This window comes from Doryrhamphus excisus, linkage group LG4 (genome assembly GCF_037039965.1).
Source record: "Doryrhamphus excisus strain RoL-2023G ecotype Guam linkage group LG4, RoL_Dexc_Guam_v1.1, whole genome shotgun sequence".
Lineage (NCBI taxonomy): Eukaryota > Metazoa > Chordata > Actinopteri > Syngnathiformes > Syngnathidae > Doryrhamphus > Doryrhamphus excisus.
Window position 1 is genome coordinate 9180647 of NC_136360.1, and position 23282 is coordinate 9203928.

Genomic DNA, 23282 nt, shown 5'->3' on the forward strand with positions numbered 1-23282 from the left:
GTGGATGGCTGCGTGTATATGGGAGAAACCACCAGGGGGCAGCAGTTGACTCTTCAGTACTTTGCGTTTCATCAGTCAAATCAGGCCAAATCTCTTTTTAAAAACGCCCATCAATTTTCCATGCTGCTTGTCAGGATTCCTTAAAGGACAGAGTCCGATGCCTTCTCCAAATGCTGGTCTGAGCTTAAAGTCTCTGGTGGACTCACCTCTCCAGAATCCCTCTGGAGATCTCTTGAAGGATGAGGATTGTGATTTTGTGGTTTCTAGAATGTACATTTCAGTCTGTGATACTACTCTATGTAATATATTTTTCTAGTTACAATGTTTGGGGTCCTCAGGTCTTTGTTTTAAATCTGAGAATCAGAATATAGAAGAAAAAATACTGCATGCTTGCCATACCGACCAATCTCAGGGCCTAATAGTAGAATACTATCACATAGCAAGTATCAAGTCACTGAGCAAGTATCACATAGCAAAAAAATAGCATAATTCAGGCAAAAGTAGTGGAAAAAATAATATTTTTGTGTGACTGAATTGTAAGGACCTCTTAATAAGAGTCAATCCATGTAGTGGCAAAAAAACATTTATTTTGGGATTTATCAGAAAACCTGTTGTAGCTGCCACGTGTGATGTTATCTTGCTTTTGTGCAACACAATGAAGTGTAGGAAAGCTGCACTGACTTTTCACCTGGTGTTAAGACAGATTGTGAGCCCAACAAAAAGTAGTAGAAAACACCAACCGGACAAATATTGTAGTAATATTAAAAGGTGAAGGAAGTTATCTGTTCAATTGGTTGTTTTCTTCTAATCAGTTCCCATGCATTTTTGGACAATGAGCAACACATTAGCAGCTTTAGAATAACAGTATATATTGCTAGGAAATTTCCGGCATATATTCAGTATAAAACAAAATCATGAACTTTCAGCCTTAATCCAAATGGATTCATACATGAAAACCAAAAGGGAAAAGTCTAGGGAAACATATTATTCACTAATTGATGACTTTTTTTTTCTATTTTCAATTGTTAGTTTAACAAATGAAGCGACAAGAAAGTCTAGAAGCTGAGGTGTGCATGTGTGTTATGTCACAAGTTTTAGGGGAGGGTGTGTCATGGCGTGTCTAGAAGGGCGTGTCCATCATGCTGCACTTGGCTGCAGGCGACACCACGCCATAGCTCCTCTCCTGCCACCTCAGCCACTGCATGTGCACCTCTTTCTGCACCTACACACACACACACACACACACACAGTAAGATGATGCTGTCAGATTCAAATGCAGTATTACCAATAGATTTGTTCTGGTTTTTTTGCATGTATGGCACACTTAAATGTGTCAGATCATCAAACAAATAACTTTTTAAAGGTATAAAACATAACTGAGATTCATTGGGATTTATCAAATGAAGACTTAGGAGTGGCCGAGTTCAAGTCCTGACCTGAATCCTACTGTGATGCTGTGGCATGACCTTCATACTGGAAAATCCTCCAAAGTGCCTAAATCACAACAATTCTGCAAAGATGAGTGGGTCAAAATTCCTCCCCAGAGCTGAGAGACTCATTGCAAGTTATCACAAACGCTTGATTGCAGTTGTTGCTGCTAAGGGTGGCTCAACCAGTTATTATGTTTCACTTTTTCACAAATGTGAAAATGTGTTCGATGATCTGAAACGTGCAACATTAAAAAAAAAAGAAATCAGCAAACAATATTTTCACTCCACTGTATAGAAAAACTTGTATATATAGCAACAGAATCAATGATGCAATAATGGTAAGGAGCAAAATGCTGAGGAAGTATTAATACCACTGATGAGTTCACCAACAACAACAGTATGACAAGTGTAACTACATCAGGGGGTTGCCTACAGCCACTGCCATCCATTTTTTATGCTGCTTATCCTCACTAGGGTCACAGGGGTGCTGGAGCCTATCCCAGCTGTCTTCGGGCGAGAGGCGGGGTACACCCTGGACTGGTCGCCAGCCAGTCACAGGGCACATACAGACAAACAACCATTCACACAGAGATGCCCAGGTGGAGAATCTAACCCAGGTCGTCCCGATCTCCTGACTGTATGGCCTGCATGCTAACCACTTGGTCACCATACCATTTGATTATCGTTATATGCTTTTGTAGACCACACAACCAAAGCGGACAAGAAACTCTCTGCTTAATTGAACAGAGGTGATTGGGGTAGTTATAGTATGTGACACTTACTACTATGTGGTAATTTCATTTTTATGGCCATCATCATATTTCTCGTGCCGCTATGTTACAGTAAGTTCAATCTCCAGTTCTATGGTCGTCATCATACTTCTCCTTGTGCACCCTTCTGTGGTGGCATTACACACACTGTGTTCTAGTCTCGCAAGACTTCAGCAGAACTCTGACGTGATGTTCTGCACAATGGATGTGAAAATGCCATTATTTTGGACAACTTTCCAAAAAGTGTAGATTAGACGTAGGGGAATTGGTTGGCCTCCCTGTGATTTATTGTTACTACTTCTGATGTTTTGTCGCTATTTTGTGCGGGCTGTTGTGTGTTGAGGGAGGGGGGTTGACCTCGAGTTAATTATGTCGTTACATAAGTGCCCCTGGGGTTTTCTTTTTCAACTCCTGTAATGAGGGAAAGATGAACTGCAAATCATTTTTGACTTTTTGAGCTGCGACAGCTTGAAAAATGTGTTGGACCCACCCACCCCCTTTGCCAAGGAATGTACCATATGATATTACCCATTGTGTGGTGGGCACTCACCTCTTGATTGAGAAAACAGTAGAGGATTGCCACAAGGAGACCCTGAAAGACAACATTTAAGAGGGAGTCATCTTATTGAAATATATCTTCACAAAGTAGATTGATTTGCTTACATAGAGACATAATATTAAAGAGAAAGGTAAATTTGCACCATTTGTGGTGCCTCCTATGGGTTGTAGTCAAAATGCTTTGGAAGACTTGCTAGCATGTAATACAGAGATCGTTGAAATGTTATAATCATTACACAAATGGTCAATGACTTATGGGTAATTAGCTGCCAAGTCCCGCCCTTGCTCCTTCCAAAATGTTTTGCTTGAGCCATTCTTACTCAAATGTTATATTAGATGTCCTCGTCAGTCCCCAAAACGGTGTGTACCAAATTTCGTGATAATCCACCGAAACACCTTAAAGTCACAGCAGGTGTTTGGAAGAGTGCAGGAACGTCAAGTCAGTCCAATCTCACCACAGTCTCACCATGTAGTGTATTTGTCAGAAAAATAAAAATAAAAATAAAGAGGCAACGCAGTAGGGGGTTTATGTTTTGAGAACTTTTAACCATTTTATGTGCAGCAGTTCGGGTGTAGAAATCTTACATACACAAATCTGTCCAATTTTTTTGCATGACTTTAGTTGAAGATTATTCCATATGAAGTATGTTATAATAATTGTTTTTTTACTGTATATAATCAATTAACTCCAAATTGTCCATAGGTATGAATATGAGTGTGAATGGTTGTTTGTCTATATGTGCCCTGTGATTGGCTGGCGACCAGTCCAGGGTGTACCCCGCCTCTCGCCTGAAGACAGCTGGGATAGGCTCCAGCAAACCCTGCGACCCTCGTGAGGAAAAGCGGTAGAAAATGAATGAATGAATGAATGAATGAACATAAAAGCACAATCTAATAATAATAATGTGCAGTAAATGGTTAACTTCCATTTTTTTGTAAGACAGCACTATAATCAACTGCATCAGATTCATACACTACACTAATTATTTTATCATTTCCAAGTAATGAGCTGATGATATACAATGAAGCACACTTCCTTGCCTAATTAGCCGACAGGAGGTAATCACATTGTCAGATCTGGCTATCAAGTGTCCTATATGGTTAATACAAGCAGAGGTACTAATAAAGCCATGTGTTATTCATTTCCTCCAGGGTAAAACCAGCAGAAATGATTTTATACTTATTGAGCAGTAATAAAATTAAACGTTTGCGTCAAACACATCATTCAACAACAGTTGATTCCATTTCTGAGAATATTAATCGGACATACCAGATTTTAATCAAGACAAGCCGCTAGTGCTCCTGTTCATGAAGTTGTTTAAATTAAGATATTTTACTTTTCACTCTGATTGTACTAATACAGGGTATGTACCTTTTGGGGTTAGTAAATAAAATGTCTGTTAGTTAAATGCAAAAAGCCTTATAATTGCTGATACAAAACATCATTGGACAATTTTGTCCTGTATTTAAGAAACTGATGTACCTTGGCTGACTTTTCTGATAGGATGACAGCCTGCGCACACTATAAAATCCTTAAGAAATGGTAATGCCCGGGTTTGTGGTTCAAGAAGATGCAATTCCAATTGTACAATTATTTTCCACTCAGCACTCTTATTTTGGAAGCCGGGAAGTGTTTTGTGTGTCTTTTGTTTGCCTTTTCCCCATTTCTCCATGAGCATGTCCCCTCGACCCCTCCTCTTCTTGCCCCAGTCTCTATGCCCTTGCGTGTGTGTGTGTGTGTGTGTGTGTGTGTGTGTGTGTTCCTCCCTTTTCTCTTTCTCTGTCAGTATTAATACATTAAAATCAATATTATATATGCATTGACAGGTGCCAGGTTCACCCTCTGTAGCTTGTCCACTTCCTTGTGTTTTAGGAGTCTTATGCATTTTTAAAAAACAATTACATTCGATATTATATATTTATTGAGAGCCTTTATAGCTTTTTTACTGATTCCTTCTATTTTATAAGACCCCATTTCTTATGTATTTTTAAAACCGATTACAGCCTTTGCTACTTCCTTGTCACTTCACCCAACTACAGCTATTTTGTTAAAAATAGAAGGTGGCTATTTATAAATATATAATAATATATTAAAATCAATATTAAACTGTATTATATATTTATTGGCAGGTACTAGGTTCAACCTCTGCAGCTTTTTTTTAACACTTTCTTGTAATTTAGTAGACCCAATTTCTTATGTATGTTCTTATCAATATGATACTTTTACCTCTTGTCTGTTATGTGTTTATTTGTTTGTGTTCAAAATAAGTTGAAAAGTTCTGCAAGGATTAGGATGAAATTTTCAACAATTGTAAGAAATGGGTTATGAAAGAACTGATTAAAATTTCGGACCAACGTCTGGTCCAGGAATTGTTTAAAAGATTCCTTAACATTTTTTGGCATTTTTGCACATTTTTCATATAACTCACTCTAATTAGGATAAGTGGTATAGATAAGATGGTCAGTCAACTTGGAAGGAAAAAAGACAACCTGTCAGGTTCTATAAAATATCAACAATTGATGAAAAAATGTAGGATTATTATTTTGGTGTGAATCACAATATGTGGTGGGGACTATGACGCTTGGTCTGCACTCTCTGAGTGCTTCTCTAGTTTCCTTGCATTTTAGTAGGCCCAATTTCTTATGTATGTTCAAAAAAACAATTGCCGTATTTTCCGCACCATAAGACGCACCAGATTTTAAAGTGTAGTCTCAACTACAGGGTCTGTTTCTGTACTTAACACATAGTACATAAGGGGCACTGTATTGGAAGGCGCATGTTTAAAAAGTTTCCAGTGCACACATAAAGCGCTTTAAAGTGGATTAGAAGGCGCATTGTCAATTCTTGAAAAAAATTAAGGCTTTTAAGTACGCCTTATAGTGTGGAAAATATGGTACAATCAATATTATATCTTAATTGGCGGGTATGAGGTTCAGTTTCTGTAGCTTTTGTACTGCTTCTTTGTGTTTTAGTTGACCCAACTCCAAGTATTTTGTTACAAATCAAAGGTGGCTATTTATAAATGTTGTGTTTTAAAAAATGCATGCAATATCCTAATTAGCTTTTAGCGCTCCATCCATCAACATGGACACATACTGAAACATTTTTGACTCATCTTTTGCTTCTTTCTTCATTTTTTTCGCCTTTCTGTTGTGGTACATTGCAAGAATTTGGTAATTACACAGTATGCATGCCACGCGTGCATTCATTTGCAGGAAATCCTCCAATGGTACTCGTATCATTCTTTGGTGCTCGATGGTGTGCTACCTCAGTTATACATTGGATGAACACATCACTTGCGGGAAGGCTGTTTCAATTAGGCATGCGGATGTGATAGATGCGATGCTCCTTTTGTTGTATAATGTATGCTAATGTAATTCTCTCTATAGGTGCAGTATGCACAAAAGCAATTTTTTTGTTTATTTGCAAACACAATGCCAGTATCCTGTAAGTATTGTGAGTGTACTATACTTAGATTTCCTTTTTTTGTTATTCCAAATTCCAAATCCACTATGCCTCAGACTGGATGTTACTGCAGAGAGTGGTGAGGACAGCAGAGAAGATCATTGGGACCCCGCTCCCCACCATTAAGGACATAGCAAACAGCCGCTGCGTATCAAGAACCCATCGGATCTGCTCTGACCCCACACACCCCCCGCATGGACTGTTTTCTCGCCTGGCGTCGGGGAGAAGGCTCTGCAGCATCCGCTGTAGAACAACCAAGTTTAGAGACAGCTACTTCCCGGTGGCCATCAGACTGCTCAATGCCAAATAAGCCCCTCTACCTGCCCACACGCAAAACTTTAAATTATTATTATTTATTCTAAATTATTTAAATGACTTGTGCAATTTACTGTTTACGCTGTACATTGTTGTTCATATTTGATGTCATCTATTTATTCACCACATTATTATTATTCACATATATTATTTTATACGGGAGCCAGGCAACAACATTTCGTTGACAGTTTCACTGCTGTGTTATTGTGCAATGACAAAAGAAAGTCTATCTATCTATCTATCTATCTAGATATGGGCTACACTATTTAGACATAGGAACCCTATGCAATCCGTTGAGTGTGTACCCCAATAGTGAGCAGGAATTATTACAAAGAAAATAAATATTCTCTGTTTCACCAAATGGTGGAACTTTGTCTGGATCCAGACCTGGTGCTGCCCATTTACAGACCCATGAACAATTAAAGTCAATGGGAAATATATTAAGTAACATATACTGTAATGCTCGCGGACAGTTTGCAGGTGTAATTACTCCTGTTATTATGGTGAAAAGAGCAGCAAAATGAGCCAATGACATTGGCTCCAGACATTCATTCCTTATGCAGCTAATCTTCAAAGAGAACCATGGCTTGTTCAAAAGCCAGAAGTTGATCGGGAAAACCCATCCAGCCATTTTCTACCGCTTATCCTCACAAGGTTCACGGGTATGCTGGAGCCTATCCCAGCTGTCTTTGGGGGCGAGAGGCGGGGTACACCCTAGACTGGTCGCCAGCCACATATACTGTAGACAAACAACCATTCACACTCACATTTATACCTATGGATAATTTGGAGTCGCCAATTAACCTAACATGTTTTTGGAATGGGGAAGGAAATCTGAGTACCTGGTGAAAGACACCTGGGATAGGCTCCAGCATACTCCTTCAACTCCCAGCAGAATAAGCAGCATAGAAAATGGATGTATGGATTATGGAGTGGCCTTTTATTGTGGCCAACCTAAGGTAACACCTGTGCAATAATCACGCTTTCTCATCAACATCTTGATAGGCCACTCCTCTGAGGTGGGTGGATGATGATGATTTGTAAACTTCCTGTTCAGTGCAACGTAAGCTTAAATAAAGCATGGCAGTATTAACCTGGAAGGATCCAATGCAGAGCTCAATGCAGAGGCGCAGGTTTATGTTGAAGTAGTCAGGCAGGAAATTGAAGAACATGTAGTGAGTGCCAAACAAGGGGATGAGCAGCAGGGTGGACTTGGTCAGACGTCTACAAAGAGCACCAAATAATATTGTTAGCAGAACACTTGAGGGAGGTAACACTTACAGGAGCACATATAGTGATAGTGTAGTACTGCAGATCATCCTCTGTACAGTATATTTTTGAATAGGAAATGCAGTGTGGCTTTCATCCTCGTTGTGGAACTGTGGACCTGCTCTATACTCTTGGCAGGGTCCTTGGGGGTGCATGGAAGCTTGCCCAACCAGTCTACGTGTATTTTTGTGGACTTGGAGAAGATATTTGAGCATAGCCCTAAAGAAATCTTGTGGGGTACCAGCCCGCCTAATTCATTCTGTGGTGCCAGCAGTAGGTCAGACTTGTTTCTAGTGAGGGTTGGAATCCAGGGCTGCCCTTTGGCTCAGATTCTGTTCATACCTTTTAAAGACAGAATGTTTAGGTGCAGGTGGCAGGGCATTGAGATGATCCGGTTTGGTGACTGTAGTTTTGGGTCTCGGCTTTTTGTGGATGATGTGGTCCTGATCCTGTTGGATCCATCAGCTATGGTGTGCAGCGGCCAGGATGAGAATGAGTCCATGGTTGTTTCTCGGAAAAGTGTTAAGTGCCATTTCTGGGTTGGGGATGAGAATCTTCCCCAAGTGGAGGAGTTCAAGTACTTTGCAATGAACAAGTTAACAAGTGAGGGAAGGCTTAATAGTTTGACTGACAGGCGGAATGGTGCAACATCCACAGTGATACGGACTCTACATTGGCTTGTCGTGTTGAAGAGGTAGCTGAGCCGAAAGGCCAAGCTCTCAATTTACCAGTAAAGCTACATTCCTACCCTCACCTACGGTCATGAGGTTTGGGTAGTGACTGACACGTAGTGACAAGATGGCAAATACAAGCAGCTAAAATGAGTTTCCTCTGTAGGGTGGCTGGGCTCTCCCGTAGAAATAGGGTGAAAAGCTCTGTCATCAGAGAGGAGCTCAAAGTAGAGCCACTTCTCCTCTACATTGAGCGGAGCCAGATGAGGTGGCTCGGGCATCTGGTCAGGATACCTCCTGGACATCTCTCTGGGCATGACTGACTGGCAGGGGGCATCGGGACGCGTTGACGCGTTGGAGAGATGTCTCTCAATTGGCCTGGGAACTGCTTAGGGTGCGAACCAACTGAAGAAGCGGAAGAAGATGGATTAATGAGGCGGTGTTATCATGTACACTATGGGCCTGAACACTTTCAGCTCATCATTTCATTTCAATTAGTTGCTAAGCCTCTTTGGGGGCGGGAGGGGGAGGGGGGCACAGGGGAGAGTGATATGGACATTGCCTGAATGAATTAAACATGTGTGGCGGTGTGACACGGCATTGTTTTTGTGTGCATATTCATTGTTTTTCAATATCTCTATATATTCTTTGATATACTGTGTACAGGATGCACTTCCTAGTTTAAGGCAGACTGTACGAAGACCAAGTCTTTGTGCAAACAACAGCAGAAGTAATTCTTATTGACAAGGTGGGTTACTGTCCAGGGGAAGACAACCAAGTGGGGAGGTACTGGGCAAAGTTCAGCTTCCTGACAGCTTGATTGATGAAGCTTGTGAATCTTGATGAGCTCTCTAAGGCTCTTCATCTTGCAAAATAAGTACAGACTTGTTTGGGCCTTCTTGGCCAACTATGTGGTGTTGTTTAACCAGGGGAGATCCTTAGAAATGTGCACCCCCAGGACCTTGGTTCTGCTCATGCTCTGTACAGCAGTGTCGTTGATGGTCAGTCGGGGGTGCCGTGGAAGTCTTTTCCGAGTCTACAACAATCTCTTTGGTCTTCCCCACACTGAGGAAGTGCTTTCTGTCCTTGCAACACTCACCCAGTGGGCTCACCCAGCCCACCTTAATCCTGTAGGGGGCTACATCATTACTGGAGATGAGGTCCACACAATTGTGTTATCTGCAACCTTAATGATGTGGTTGGTACATAATTTTGGCACACAGTTGTGGGTCAGCAGTGTGAAGAGCAGAAGGTTGAGCACACACCCTTGTGGAACCCCTGTTAGGAATGAGTGGAGAACAGCAAGGATGGTGTCCTCCATGGATCTGTTTGATTTGATTATGACGGAAGTCAATTCTACGGGGTGGTAGTCGTAACTTGATGGGTATGGGTTCTTTGGGACTGGTATTATTGTGGTAGCTTTGTCATGAACTGTGGTTTTCCATATTTCATCCGTTTCCTGTTTTGAATTCTCACACGTCACTGGAGGTGCTCGTTGGTAATTACAAGTTTCTTACAGAGGATGTGTGGACTCATTAAAACTAACTTCTGATGCATTCAACTGCATCTCCATATGCTCCTGCTGTGTAGCTCCTTTCCACGGTGATTGTGCTACCTTTTCGTGCACCGTGGCTCTGTTAGTTTTTGTTGCCTCCATTCCACCTGCTGAAGCATGAAATATTATTTTACCTGCTATTTGCTTCTTCATCTTGAGGTCATGCAGGCAAACAAAAACGTGACACATATTGTTGTTTATCTGTGTATTGTTGTCATATTATACTGCATATGTTGTATCTATTAACTTGCTAGTAGGTCCTTATAAGGCCACAAGCCTGTAATACAAAGCTGCATCACTGCAACTTGTCTGACTTTGTGGCTTATATCCAGTCGTTCTGTTTATTTCAATTGTCCAAGGTGGAAGCGAGAGGATTGATCAAATTCATCAGCCATTCAATAAAAGAAGGAAAGGAATCACCTGTACTGTGAGGAGTTGTTGAACTGGATCAGACGAGGGCTTAGCTTCTGTATGAGAATCCTGACGATGTTGACAAAGAGCATGAAATTGATCTATGCATAAATTAAAAGAAGAAGAAGGAGAAGGTGTGACAGCATGGTGGCAGTAATATGTGCAGCAGAGTGTGTAACTGACATGGATAGACGCTTGTTGTGCACGCTTTTTTTTTAGGCAGTGAAATGATTTATCAGGAGAAGAAAAAGAAGGTAAACAAAGCATCTGCATGACAATGACCAGTACTGTCATATGCAGGTGCAACACAAAGAGGAACATTTACCACGATGGACACAACAATCGGGCCCTTGATGATCCACCAATAGAGCGACTTCTCATTGATGTCCCAGCATCTGTATGGATGGGAGGTGCAAGATATTTACAGATGTAACCTTTAGAAAGGATGCATTCTGATAGGTGAAAAAATATCCTCTGTAATTGAAAGGTCAATTAAAAATCTATACATGAGCAAAGAATTTGATTGCAGGAACATGCATGACATTAATACACAAATGAAACTGAAAGGTACAGACTCTGTATCTTCAAAATACACTCTGGATCCAATCCACAGCACAATGAAGAGCACAGGAACCCCTGTGAAGCAAAAAATACATTGTAAAAAACAATAAGGCAGTCAGTAACCAACTCAATGTTAGCTCTTCTAACAGTCAAATAGTCCTCTTTTGCGCTAAAAGCAAAAATCAGTGATATATTTTAGATTCATCTACCTTTCGCTTATTGGACTCCTTTTGTCCAGACAGCTCATTTTAGCATCAATATGAGATTTTCACCATCTTTGATGCCTTTTAAAATTGAAAAAGTGAGGGAGCGAGAGCTTTCATCTTATCTCAGACTAATCCTAATTTAAAATCAGGACTACGTCTCCTTTTTAACTCACTGCACTGATCTTCATAGGAAGGAATCACCTCGCCACATCACAGTAAGGCAGGTAAGCCAAATCTCAACTCTCACATTTTATCTCTGCCTGACCCAGCAAACATTATATCTTAAACTGGACAAGACCAGTTCATCTCAAAAAGAATATATCCTCCGTTGCGCTGCATTGGAGGAAAAGGAGGAATAAATCGCTACTGACAAAGAGATACCTTTTCCGACTGAGAACCATGGCCTCTGATCTGGAGGTGCTGAGTTTCATCCCAAAAGCTTCACACTTGGATGCAAACCATCCCAGTACACACTGAATGTCCCAGCCAGGAGCGGCCATCAGGACCACATCATCCATAAATAATAGAGATGAGATCCTAAGGCCCCCAAACTGGACTCCCCCGATGCCTTGGCTGCACCCAGAAATTCTGTCCATGAAAATTATGAACAGAATCGGCAACAAAGGGCAGCCTTGGCGGAGGCCAACGCTCACCGGAAACAGGCTCGACTTACATACTACTGGCAATGTGAACCAAGCTACGACTTCCATGCAATGTTGAAGAGCCCTTTTAGGTCTGGTAAGCGGAGCACTCACAAATATATGACTTAAATCCTGTGCCTAAGTGAGCAGATCATGGGATATGGCTTTCATGATTATTTGTGGTCTTTATAATAATGAGGTTGTGATTTAATTAATTTATTAATTAATAACTAGCTGGAGGAGTGATCGCATTAATTACCGGTATATGTCACATGCTGCGTGCTGGATGTGTGTATGTTCTCTTGTTGAAGCTAATCAACTGTGGGCTTTGACTGCGTTGATTACTGATATTTTTTTTTTATTTCTTTCTATTACACAAGGTGATGGCTATCAGCGGAACCTGGCAGGAGGAGCACTCACCCAAAGTGAAGATAATGGGAAACAATTAAGTCTGAGAAGTTATTAGGTGTTTTTTTTTTATAAATATTTGCATACGTACCCCATCCCAGCAGGCTGAAGCCCCACAGGCACCGGATGCTGCGATAAAATGAAGAGAGCAGCAAGGAATTGAGGTAGAGTGCCTCCACCAGGAGCCAGAAAAAATTTGCCATGACACAATAGTGACAGAAGACCACAGCAGCCTTACAGGCAAACTGGACAGAAGATTAGGGAAAGGGAAGAAAGATGAGTTTCTTGGTGGACTCTTGAGGAAAGGCATCTTGTCTTACTGTGGACAGGGTGCAGTGGTTGGTCTCGTCGTTTGAGAACAGAGTGGCGTCTTTGATAAACACTGCCGCGGCTTTCAGGATGAACGTGAGGAAGAGTTGGATGTGGATGAAGTTCCTGGCACAGCGTAGCCTCCTTGTGAAGAAAACACAAACATAATTGTGTCAAAGCTGCAGGGAAAAGGAGGTTTTCTATTTTGTTATTACCATTTAGTTACATTAGTTTTTACACCATATGCCAGATTTTACTTTCCAAGTACCCTGCAAATTTGCGTTTGTATAAAATGTTAACTGAAATGACCCTGGCACATACAGACAAGCAACAATTCACACTGGAGTGTGAATGGAGTCTCCATTAACATAACATTATGTGTAGCATGTTTTTGGAATGTGGGAGGAAACCGGAATACCCGGAGGAAACCCACGCACACATGGGGAGAACATGCAAACTCCACAGAGATGTCTAAATAGAGATTCAAACCCTCAACTTCCTGACAGTGAGGCCAACATTCTACCCACTTGTACATTTATTAGCAAATAATAGCTAGTTTTCTTTTTTATATTCCACATACCATTGTTACTCTGTCTTACAGAAAGTGCTAAAACATCGCACAGCAGTGTAACCGGTAGATAAAACAGACAATGTGAGCTCTAACCGTGTATCTTATTAGCCATTTACAACAATTCTGATGTTTCATTCTGATTTTGAAAAATTCAAAACCCCATTTAGGGAAAAAAAAAACCTTGAAACCGTCCTGAATGACCAGACTGCAGTGGACATCGAATGGGCAACATATGACACATTATAAATATATAAAACATATACTTTTTATTTATTTATTTATTTGTTAATCTTGAGCCAATTGCTCAAGACTTGTCAGTTAATGCCCCTTTAAGACATACATTTGGTTATGTTTGAAAAAAGCTATACAATACAGTCATCCCTTGCTTTGTATTTCACTCTCACGGATTTATTATTAGTTAAAAATATGCAAATTAAAAAAAATGTGACACATTGAAATAATTCAGTGTATGCCACCCAATAAATATTTGAATGATTTTTAGTAGACTGACTTTAATACTACAATAAAAAAATACTTTAAGATGCTGAAGGTGGCAGAGCAGCAGATAAAAACAGTAGTAAAATGGTGATTAATTATCTTGAGAGGGCAGCTGGAGTATGATCCCTGTAGGCCACATTACGAGAGGACAGCTGGTAAGGTGTCTGGAACTACATGGGCCAGGATGACACCTATATAAACGCACTTTAGGTGTCAAAGCCTCACGGGCCAAAGCATCCTCTAACGAACATGTTGTCCTGTGTTCGTACCTGAAGAGCAGCAGGATGAGCACAGCAGCGATCAGCACCAGCAGAGAGACGCCGTAACCGACGGTGTAGATCAGCTTCACTGTGGCAAAGTAGCTCTGCTCCGTCTGTGTGCATGCACACACACACACACACACACACACACACATGCACGCAAGGAAAAAGATTAGCAGATAAAAGTTGTTTGCATATTGAAAAGATGGCGTCTCATGGCAGCAAAATGAATTGACTCAAGTGAAAAAGCTCCTTAATACCTGTAAAAAAAAAGGCAGACCTGGCAATCAGCCTAATGACCAGGAGGTTTGTTTATTATCTACAAGAGCACAAAATGCCCCTCTACCAAAGTAGTTTGCTGTAATTATCACCACTTAAAAAAGAAACATAACAATTATATTGTGCTACATTCTCACTTTGTAAAACAGGATAATTTCAACTATCATCTAACGGATGACATATGATTCACTTACTGCTTTCCGAAAGCATGTGGATCATTAATAACTCGGTGCTTCCTCTGAGGAAACAGAAAAACTAAACAGTGTCTGACCTGGCCACGCACAAGAAAAATCGCACAGCGCTCACCTCAGGTATGTCATCATCCACGCTACAAGCCTGGTGGTACGGCGGAAAGGGGCTGGACCAACCTCCATCAGTGCAGTTACGGCTCACGGAACCTGAAGTCAATAGAATAGGAAATTAAGAAGGACCCCGAGTCATTTAAAATGTACAAGACCACAGCTGTCTAGTACTGGCCTCCACTCACACTGTGAGTGTGGATTATTACTTATTATTCATTTTTAGTATATGCAATGTAGTGGTTATCATTAGTAACTGGCATGAGGAGCTATGACACTAATAATATGACATGGATGCCAAATAAGCCCCTCTACCTTTACTTACATATTTATTTACTTATTTGGGCAATTTACTGTTCACGCTGCACTTTACATTATGTTGTTCATATTCTATCTATTTATTCTCCACATTATTATTATTATTATTTATTATCATTACTTATCTTCTTTTGTGTCTGTTATTATATGGGAGCCAGGCAACGACATTTCGTTGGCAATTTCACTACTGTGTTTTTGTGCAATGACAATAAAGGGAGTCTATGTCTATGTCTATGTCTCAACAATGACTACACCAACAATGCATTCTTAATGCTATTATATTGTTAATGATATTTTTATATTACATCACCGCAATGGGAGTGTAAAAACACTTCTTCCACTCCCATAGAGGATAATTACCACAGACCCCCAAGCACCGACTGGGCCTCCATGAGTCATTCACGTTATTAAAAAAAGCCACATAAATAAATGAATGCATTATGAACTAGAAAGTAGCCTTTACAATCTATTATACTCTTGCTTCTATATGTTAACTATAACCAACCATCTTTTGTTGTATATAATTCATAACTACATCAACGAGACTCAACATTGCGATTGTGTCATGTGGAAATGTAAATTCAATTCATACAGTTTTAGGATATCATTAGCAGTCAACCTGTGGTGTTTCTGAAGAGGGAGAAAACGGCTGGACAAGCTCTCTGAACACTTTCCCCAACCACAGCATGAGGCCAGCAGACCACCGCGTCCCAGAATGCTCGACAACCTGGGAGAAAAAAAAAAACAAAACATCAAAATTAAACTCTTCTCTGTAGAATAGAAAAAAACACCGTTATGCACAGCTCTGTAAAGCACTCTCTTCTCTTAACAGTCAGCTGCGGGTGAAAGAATGTAAACAGGACGAAGGTTTGCTCTTGGAGTAGTGAATGAAACAAATAAACACAATACAAATCAAAATGGTGTATGGACATGCTTGGTGGAATAAATGTTTCCTCTCAATGAACCACAGCTCCGTAGTGACGACAGCACTCAGACCAAGACACTACCACCACCATGTTTGACTTTGACAATTGTGTTCTGAATAATGGATGTAAAATACAAATATAAGGCATTAAAGAGATACACTCAAACTGTAATATGTAGTATTCTACACTGGTCACTTGGTGTCAGTGGTGTAAGTAATATTATTGTAATGTTCTGTGCCAAATTAGGTTAGAACTCTGTGTACTGTATCAAATTTTTTCAGCACCAGAATTTAATTCCTGTGTTTACACATGACCAAATGAATTGCGCCAAAATGGAATTTGGCGTTCACACTTGTCGTGTTTGGTCTGGTTAAAAGGAAATCTGATGCGTTTGCTCTGCTTGTACGCTTTGTCTGGTCAAGTGTGAATGCGATCATCCAAACCCTGGTATGAGTGTGAACGCAAAACGACCAAAGACACGATACTCAGTGTTAAATGACAGCAAAAAATAGACAAATACTTCACACTCAAAGTATGAATGCAATACCAACCGCACCAAAGCGCAGGGCACTTTTTTCACTTTTCCAGACCAGAGGACTGAACAAACAAGTGTGAACGCACCCTCAGGCAATCATGATAACGCATCAATTTGTAGTAGTTATTTTAGTATTTTCATGCTGTTGTTTTATTTTAGTTTTTTTACAAACAGGGAAAAGACACCTTGTGTACTTGTGTTTGCTTCCACAGCAATGGAGTGGAGGCAGCGGCGCTCATCTTTCTCCAGCTGGAATATGAACTCACATTCAGGGTGCAGCAGGCTTGTTAGAACCTAAAGGCATCAGAGAGAGGCAGGGCAGAGGGAATAGAGTGAGCCTACATGGACACACATTTAAAAGCATGGGGTAATCACAGAAGCCATTTCCTGTGGGTATGAAAAGCACTGCTGGTGTTGGGATGGCATCTTGCTTAATTCAATGAAGACGTTTCCCCCACAGGAAAGAGAAGATTGCTTGGGTTTCAGACAAATTTGCACTCTTGAAGTGAGTACCACTGAGATTTTAGTTTGTGGTCACGGCATTATGTTGCCAAATATACACCAGGACATTTGTCTCACAGTACGACAAACAAGAAAATCTACCATGACCCTAATCCAAACACCCGATGAGAGGACAGATAAATATATAAGTCAAATTCATCTAAACAAAGTCAAGCATGAGTGGAATATCAAGTAATGGGGAGGCCTGCGGCAATACACTCAATCAATATGGCGGACATGTAGTATGGCACTGATTTACTGAAAAGATGTGTAGTGGAGCCTATTTAAAAAAAATCATTAAAAAGTACCTTTTATTAGGGGTATTTTAGATTCCTTTTTCTTTTACTTCTATACTGCTGTCATTTCTCCTCACTATACCAATAAGACACTATAAGGCTTTGAAAACTCAATGATGCTCTGTCACGTCCCACCTTGACCCATTTGTTGGACCATTTACACTTGAAATTATGAGCCATGATTCCAGGCTTTGCTTTATATGTCTTAAAACCTTCATTAATTACAAACAGGAATAGCTTTGTCACATAACCCATAATGCGTGTTATCCTCCAATTACACTCTTTACAAAATCATATGCTGTTCTCACAAGAACCGACATTTGATGGCTTCCTCTCACGCCCTCGCTATGAATGAAAGAAGAATATCTAAAGTGTTGTTTATTCCAGTGTGCACTCACGTTGCCTGCCAGCATTCATTATGCAAAACAGTATTACTATTGGTGAAGCCTTTGTATTTTCTGTTTATTTCTAACGTACTAGACGGGGGTCATGATTAATAAGCGATGAGCTAGCTCCGTTCAGCACATTCAGTTCAGCACATGTACACCATTTTTCCCCCTTCGACGGTCACAGAACATTCAATCAATTAACTGCAACACAAATACGCCAGTAAATAGATTTTGGATTCAATTTACGTTTTCACAAAAAAACAATTTCTGTGCAAAATGTGCTCCTCAAAACAGACTGGAACCCTCATCTTCACTCGCTGCAAAGGGTAGTGGATTTAGATGCTCTATGAGGTGTGTCATTTAGATACACCATTTTCCCCAGGAATATTAATTTCACACACGAAGGAGAAACCTGAATGCATCAGCAGTGGAGTAGGTTACATCAAAAGGTAGTATTCAGTGCAGTATCCACAGATGGAAAACAATAACATTTTTCACTCTTACCTAAAAGTCATCATTTGCTTGTTAGTTACTTAGAATTACAAGGCACACTCTGATGACAGCAGTTTGTGTGCATGTTTTTTTTTAAAAAAAAAGAAACAAAAAAGCAGAAGCAAGGCAAAAAGGGAGGCACTTTGTGAGGCAGACATGTAATCACAAAGACCCTCCATTTCCAAAATGACTGAAATGTTGGCAATGATTTGCATTTAGCCCCCCTCCCCACCCCCTTCTTGTGCCATTTGCTGGTGGGGCTCACTAAAACATGTTTATGACAAACATGACACAACACTAAAGCTTTGTTCTTGATTCAAGTTACATGTCTTCAATTTCCCATGGGCTTCATAAAGAGAGACAGACTATGGAAGCTAAATTCCAATGGGACCAAAAGCCTAAAGGCGGGAAAGACACATGTTGTTACATGTTAATGTAATATTTATGACTTTATAAACATAAATCAAACGGTACCTCTGAATATGAAAGCACGAGGGTCACGGGGGTGCTGGAGCCTATCCCAGCTGTCGTCAGGCAGAGGCAGGGTACATCTTGCACTGGTCGCCAGCCAATCACAAGGCACATATAGACAAACAACCATTCATACTCACATTCATACCTATGGACAATTTGGAGTCACCAATTATCCTAGCATGTTTTTGGAATGTGGGAGGAAAATGCTCAGCTGACATATGACCTCTACAAAGCGGCATTTATGCGATCGACCCAAACTACCTTCATGATTGACCACAATTGAAGTAATGGGCACACCTGTTCTAAACAATTATTTTTAGTTAGTTTTTCACTGCTCACTTGCAGTCACTGCAAGAACTAAAATGAGAATAAAGAAAGAAAAATTAACTTTGGTATGAAAAAAGAATTGTTTAGGAAATCTCCCTCAATAGTTGAGTGAAGAGTCACTTTTAGGTTTTCATCCTTTGGAGCTTGAAAGATTTTCAGACATGCTTGAAAATGTTAATATTAATGCAGACCTCAAACCTGTCTTACTGTATAAAGCATCAAAAGGTTGTGTCAGATTGACTGACTGTTGTATGTTAAAAGTTTAAATTAAATACTTTGGAAGCAACTGGCGGGCTAGATATGGCCCCTGGTGTAGAGTGTACCTTTTAAGATAATACTGCATTTGGCCACAGTGTGTAATGTGTTTGATTTAGTGACAGAAACTCTCCTATTCTCCATTGTCTTCTGTCGCTGTAGCTTAAGAAAAAAAACAGAGACAAAAGGACATGCATACACAGAAGAGGACATAAAAGATGCGCCTGCAATCATCTTGGCAGCAGCTGCCAAGAAAATTAAAAGGGGGGGTAAACAGCTGAGTGGTATGTGGCACCACCTCCGCTTCCAGCAGGGAGGAAGGAGGGACGCCAACCTGAGCGACTTGCAGCTCACTCCTCTCTGGTCTTAATGGAATGCTAACGATTTAATGAAGGACACTAGCATCCACTATAATCTGCAATTATGTCAGCATTGGTCTGACAAGAAGAGTTTTGCAAATACACAGTACACGCGTAAAGACACAGTATGCAACTCGACAGATTCTAAGAGTCTCCCAAACGGAGGATCAGGAGTCAAGATTGGGCCAACTTTATTGGGTTAGAGCTTTCTGATTGTTTGATTCATTATATAAATTTAAGGATGTGTGGGTCCACTTTAATCCATTTCGTGCAGTAATGATGCTTAAACCAATCCAATTTAGGCCAAGATACACTAAGCTATATGCGGGATGTTCCGGGTAAGAGGTTCAACCCTGAGTTGGCGTACCCCAAGAATGATTTCAGGTTTGGTTCCAAGTGTTCAGGATCACAATGAAAAGCCACTGGAGCCCCGATGCTATGATTCACTATGATGCAAATGCTTATAGAAAAAGGTTGTCTTTCTTGGTCCCTATGGAATTGGAAGGACTCATGTGTGCTTATTGTGACTATAAACACTTAAAAAAAAAGAAGAAAATTCAGTAAAAATAATATAGACGTGACATGGGAGAGAAGTCAATGCGTAAGCTTGAATGCCGCAGTTTATTGATTTAACATTTTATTAGCCCACAGGGGAAAAAGTGTGGGAGGAGCATGGAAATAAATCTCATTTTAATTTAGGTGCAATTCCATTGGTGAAAAACGTACGTGGAGGCCGCTGACAGTAAAATATAAAAATGCTGATGATATCGCTCATTTGTTTTAATTACAATGCACATGAAATGCTAAGTAAATTTAAGTGACCATATTTTTTCTTACCGGGGACAATACTAATAAACTTCAAATAAAATAATCTGCCATTTCAGCTCTTGTTGGCAGATTATTTATTTTATTTTAAGTAAGATAGCTCATATATTTAACCGTCTTATTTGCAATACTTACAGTACATTCCAAAAGTACTATTTTCATTTAATTACATGAAATCTAAGACGGATTAACGATATGTTAGCCCTCTGCTGACAGCAAAGATTGAGAAATATTTACGCAATCTCACTTACAATAAAGTATCTTCCTGGAGAAGGACAGGGTGCATGTATTTTTTTAAATAGATAAAGGAAAGACCAATTTCAGTTCAGTTCATCAAATAAATAAGTATTTGGAGACAACATTTTTCAACCAAAGGGATGTTTTTTTTATCTCTTTTCCTATTATCCTCTTAATAAGCAACCGGTATTAAGATTTTAAAAACTCCTATGGAGTCAAGTGCCTCACCAGCCATGAACCTCACCACACAATACTGATTACCATGGCAACGGACACAGTATGACTTTCCTCTCTTTTTGGAATGGAAAAGCCATTGTCCAATTAATCATTTTCACTACTCCCCCTTCGGAACACAACATTCACATTTATGTTATTGGTGAAAAAGCAGATTGATATTAATGTAATATCTAATAATATATCTTAATATTGTTATTATTTAACATTCAGAATATGCCGAGGGCCAATATAAAACAAGCTGCTTCCTAATTACATACAATAATGAACCTGTGTAGCTACTTATTGCCATTCACACAACAGAATACTGTAAGTCATAGCACGCCTAGTGGTGTGCCGTGAGATATTTTTAACCTTGGCTGAATAAAGGCTGGAAAACACACCAAACGACTTCTCCGCCTCAACTCAGTCGAAGCTTTTCCTCCTGTCACTCACACACACCAGTGACCTGGAGAGATGCATGGAGATCAGCTCAGGGAGATAAAACGTTTAAAAGATTATTAAAGGAAGTTGGCAAACAATAGAAAAAGTGCTACGGTGCTAATTTTAAGGTAATGCTGAGTCATTAAACAAATTACAATCCCAAAACAAAATATAATCCCACTGATATTGAAAACATCAAAAGATTCATTTTGTATTTGGATTAAAATATTTTCCAAAAATTGGTGGTCTTATATACGGGTCAGTGTGATAGATTTCTGTCAAAAGATGACTACTGTGATGTCAACTTTGTGAAGCTGAGACATGTTTTCTTTAGAGTGTCCAGATAGTGTTATGGAGGGGGGTCACTTTGAACTGGTAATAGCACTGTCAAAAAGTGGCCAGTGTCAGTACGTCTATTTTGTGCTTCTTGGGTTAAAGTGCAAAGTTTCAATCACCATAGAAGTTATTGTTTGTAGTGGCTGTTTTTTCTTTGTTTTGTTTTGGTTAGGATGTGTTTGTGTGTCGCTGATTATAATTCTCCACAGTCCCCAGCAGTGAATGGGAATAAATTGAAGTGGAAGATTGTAATGAGTGGCTGGTCCCCACACCCTCCATTCCCATCCTCACCACCACACATATGCGATTATCCGCATCTCTGAATTCTATTTGGTTATGGAAATAGGAAATAGGGGGGCTAAATAAAAGCTGCTGATTTAAAGAAGCGAACATCAGAGTGTGCATATGCATACCAGCGTACAGTTCAGGTTAGCGCCTTGTGGCCGGAAGCGTACTTGACTTGCCCAAAACAAATTGAGTGCACTAAATTACTAAATAGCAAGCCAAGAAAATTGAATTCAGCTATCACAAAAAGTTCCATCAGGTGTGTGTCACAGGCGCGTGCACATACACACATATGTAAATACCATATACAGATACACACACAAACATATAGACACATATGATAGCATGATAAGGATTTGCTTATGTGGATAATGCATTAAAAACTCAAATGTTATGAAATAAACCACAATTGCTCTATAATGGTGATCCAGCTTTTTTCACTTGCATATGTAACAGGCAACATACTTACACGCTTGCATTATAGTACACTGAAATATCAACCTCTAAAAAAACACACACAAATAAAGACACCTAATCATAAAAAAATACAAAAATGTAGCAGTTTCACATAAAAAAATACTTAAAATGGCAAAAAAAAATTATGTATGTATGTAAATATTGAATGGATTAACCTGCATTTTTACATGCAAGTATTTCTTCATTAGTTAAACAGAAGCAATAACAAGATAAGTAAAGTCAAATAAAACGTAAGTTAGAGATTAAGTATTAAAATAATAAAAAATAAATAAATAAAATTACACCAATTCTTTATTTTTTATTCACTCTAAGGATTATTTGCAAAATCCTGTCAGCTTCACAATACATAACTTTAACAGTCGGATGGCATTTAACATTAAACTACTTGACTGCAATCAGGTCTATCACGTATTTGTCAATGCGATTGAAGCTTTACACCACAAGTGAGTATACGAGGAAAACAATAAATCCATAAAGAGACACCAGAAGTTTACTAATGGAAGATGTACTTACAGCAGGAGCCAAGCAGAGCGTGAGGAAAGCCCCTCTGGATTGGATCTGCAGCATGTTGGCGTCCACACGGCGTGGAGAACGTATGTGGAGAGTGAAACTCATGCTGGAAGCAGCTCTGGATACTGAGCACCACTCTCTCTTTCTCCTCTCTCTTTCTCCCCTCTCTCGTCTCCCCTCTCTCTCTCGCCCTCTCCAGATTAATAATGGGAGATCCATGTCAAGCTCACAAAAACTGGGAGATGATGTAAAGCTTCTGCTATTACAGAATAAAAGCACAAAAACACATGCGCACACAATATATTGGTACAGTATGTACTCACCTGACTCTTCATTTGGTACACCCGCACAGTCAAAAGCAATATGTACAGGCATATATGATGGTATTTTTGTAAAAATATAGGATGAATGAATATGATTACATCAGTACAAACTGGAACAATCAGAAACAATACAGAAGCTGTGTTTTTTAAATAAAAGCTCAGCTTGTGTTTCATCAACACATAAAATGCCCATTTCCCATACAAATATTAAACAGGTTTTGTTATTTTTGTCCTATCATAAGATTTCAAACACTAAATCAGGGGTATCCAAATTATTTCTATA

General features: G+C 39.7%; 1 protein-coding gene across 1 annotated transcript; it reads right to left on the reverse strand.

Moving 5' to 3' along the window:
- Positions 1-580: 580 nt before the first annotated feature.
- Positions 581-22826, reverse strand: ghrhrl (growth hormone releasing hormone receptor, like). The gene is made up of 13 exons (XM_078789886.1): positions 22680-22826; positions 16442-16550; positions 15415-15522; positions 14485-14576; positions 13909-14012; positions 12582-12714; positions 12353-12506; positions 11021-11081; positions 10771-10840; positions 10455-10546; positions 7634-7763; positions 2751-2792; positions 581-1222 (listed from the first exon to the last, which is right to left on the reverse strand). The coding sequence occupies exons 1-13, from the start codon at positions 22779-22781 to the stop codon at positions 1121-1123; spliced, it is 1299 nt and encodes a 432-aa protein (XP_078646012.1). The 5' UTR covers positions 22782-22826; the 3' UTR covers positions 581-1120.
- Between the last annotated feature and the right edge of the window lie 456 nt (positions 22827-23282).

Bases quoted from the DNA above. Each gene is read 5' to 3' on its own strand.
- ghrhrl (XM_078789886.1), bottom strand. From the start codon at position 22,781: ATGAGTTTCACTCTCCACATACGTTCTCCACGCCGTGTGGACGCCAAC. The intron at 14,013-14,484 runs GTGAGCGCTGTG...GCATGCACACAG, and splicing joins TGGATGATGACATACCTGAG to ACGGAGCAGAGCTACTTTGC. The intron at 7,764-10,454 runs GTGATTCCTTTC...TGCTCTTTGTAG, and splicing joins AACAACTCCTCACAGTACAG to ACGTCTGACCAAGTCCACCC.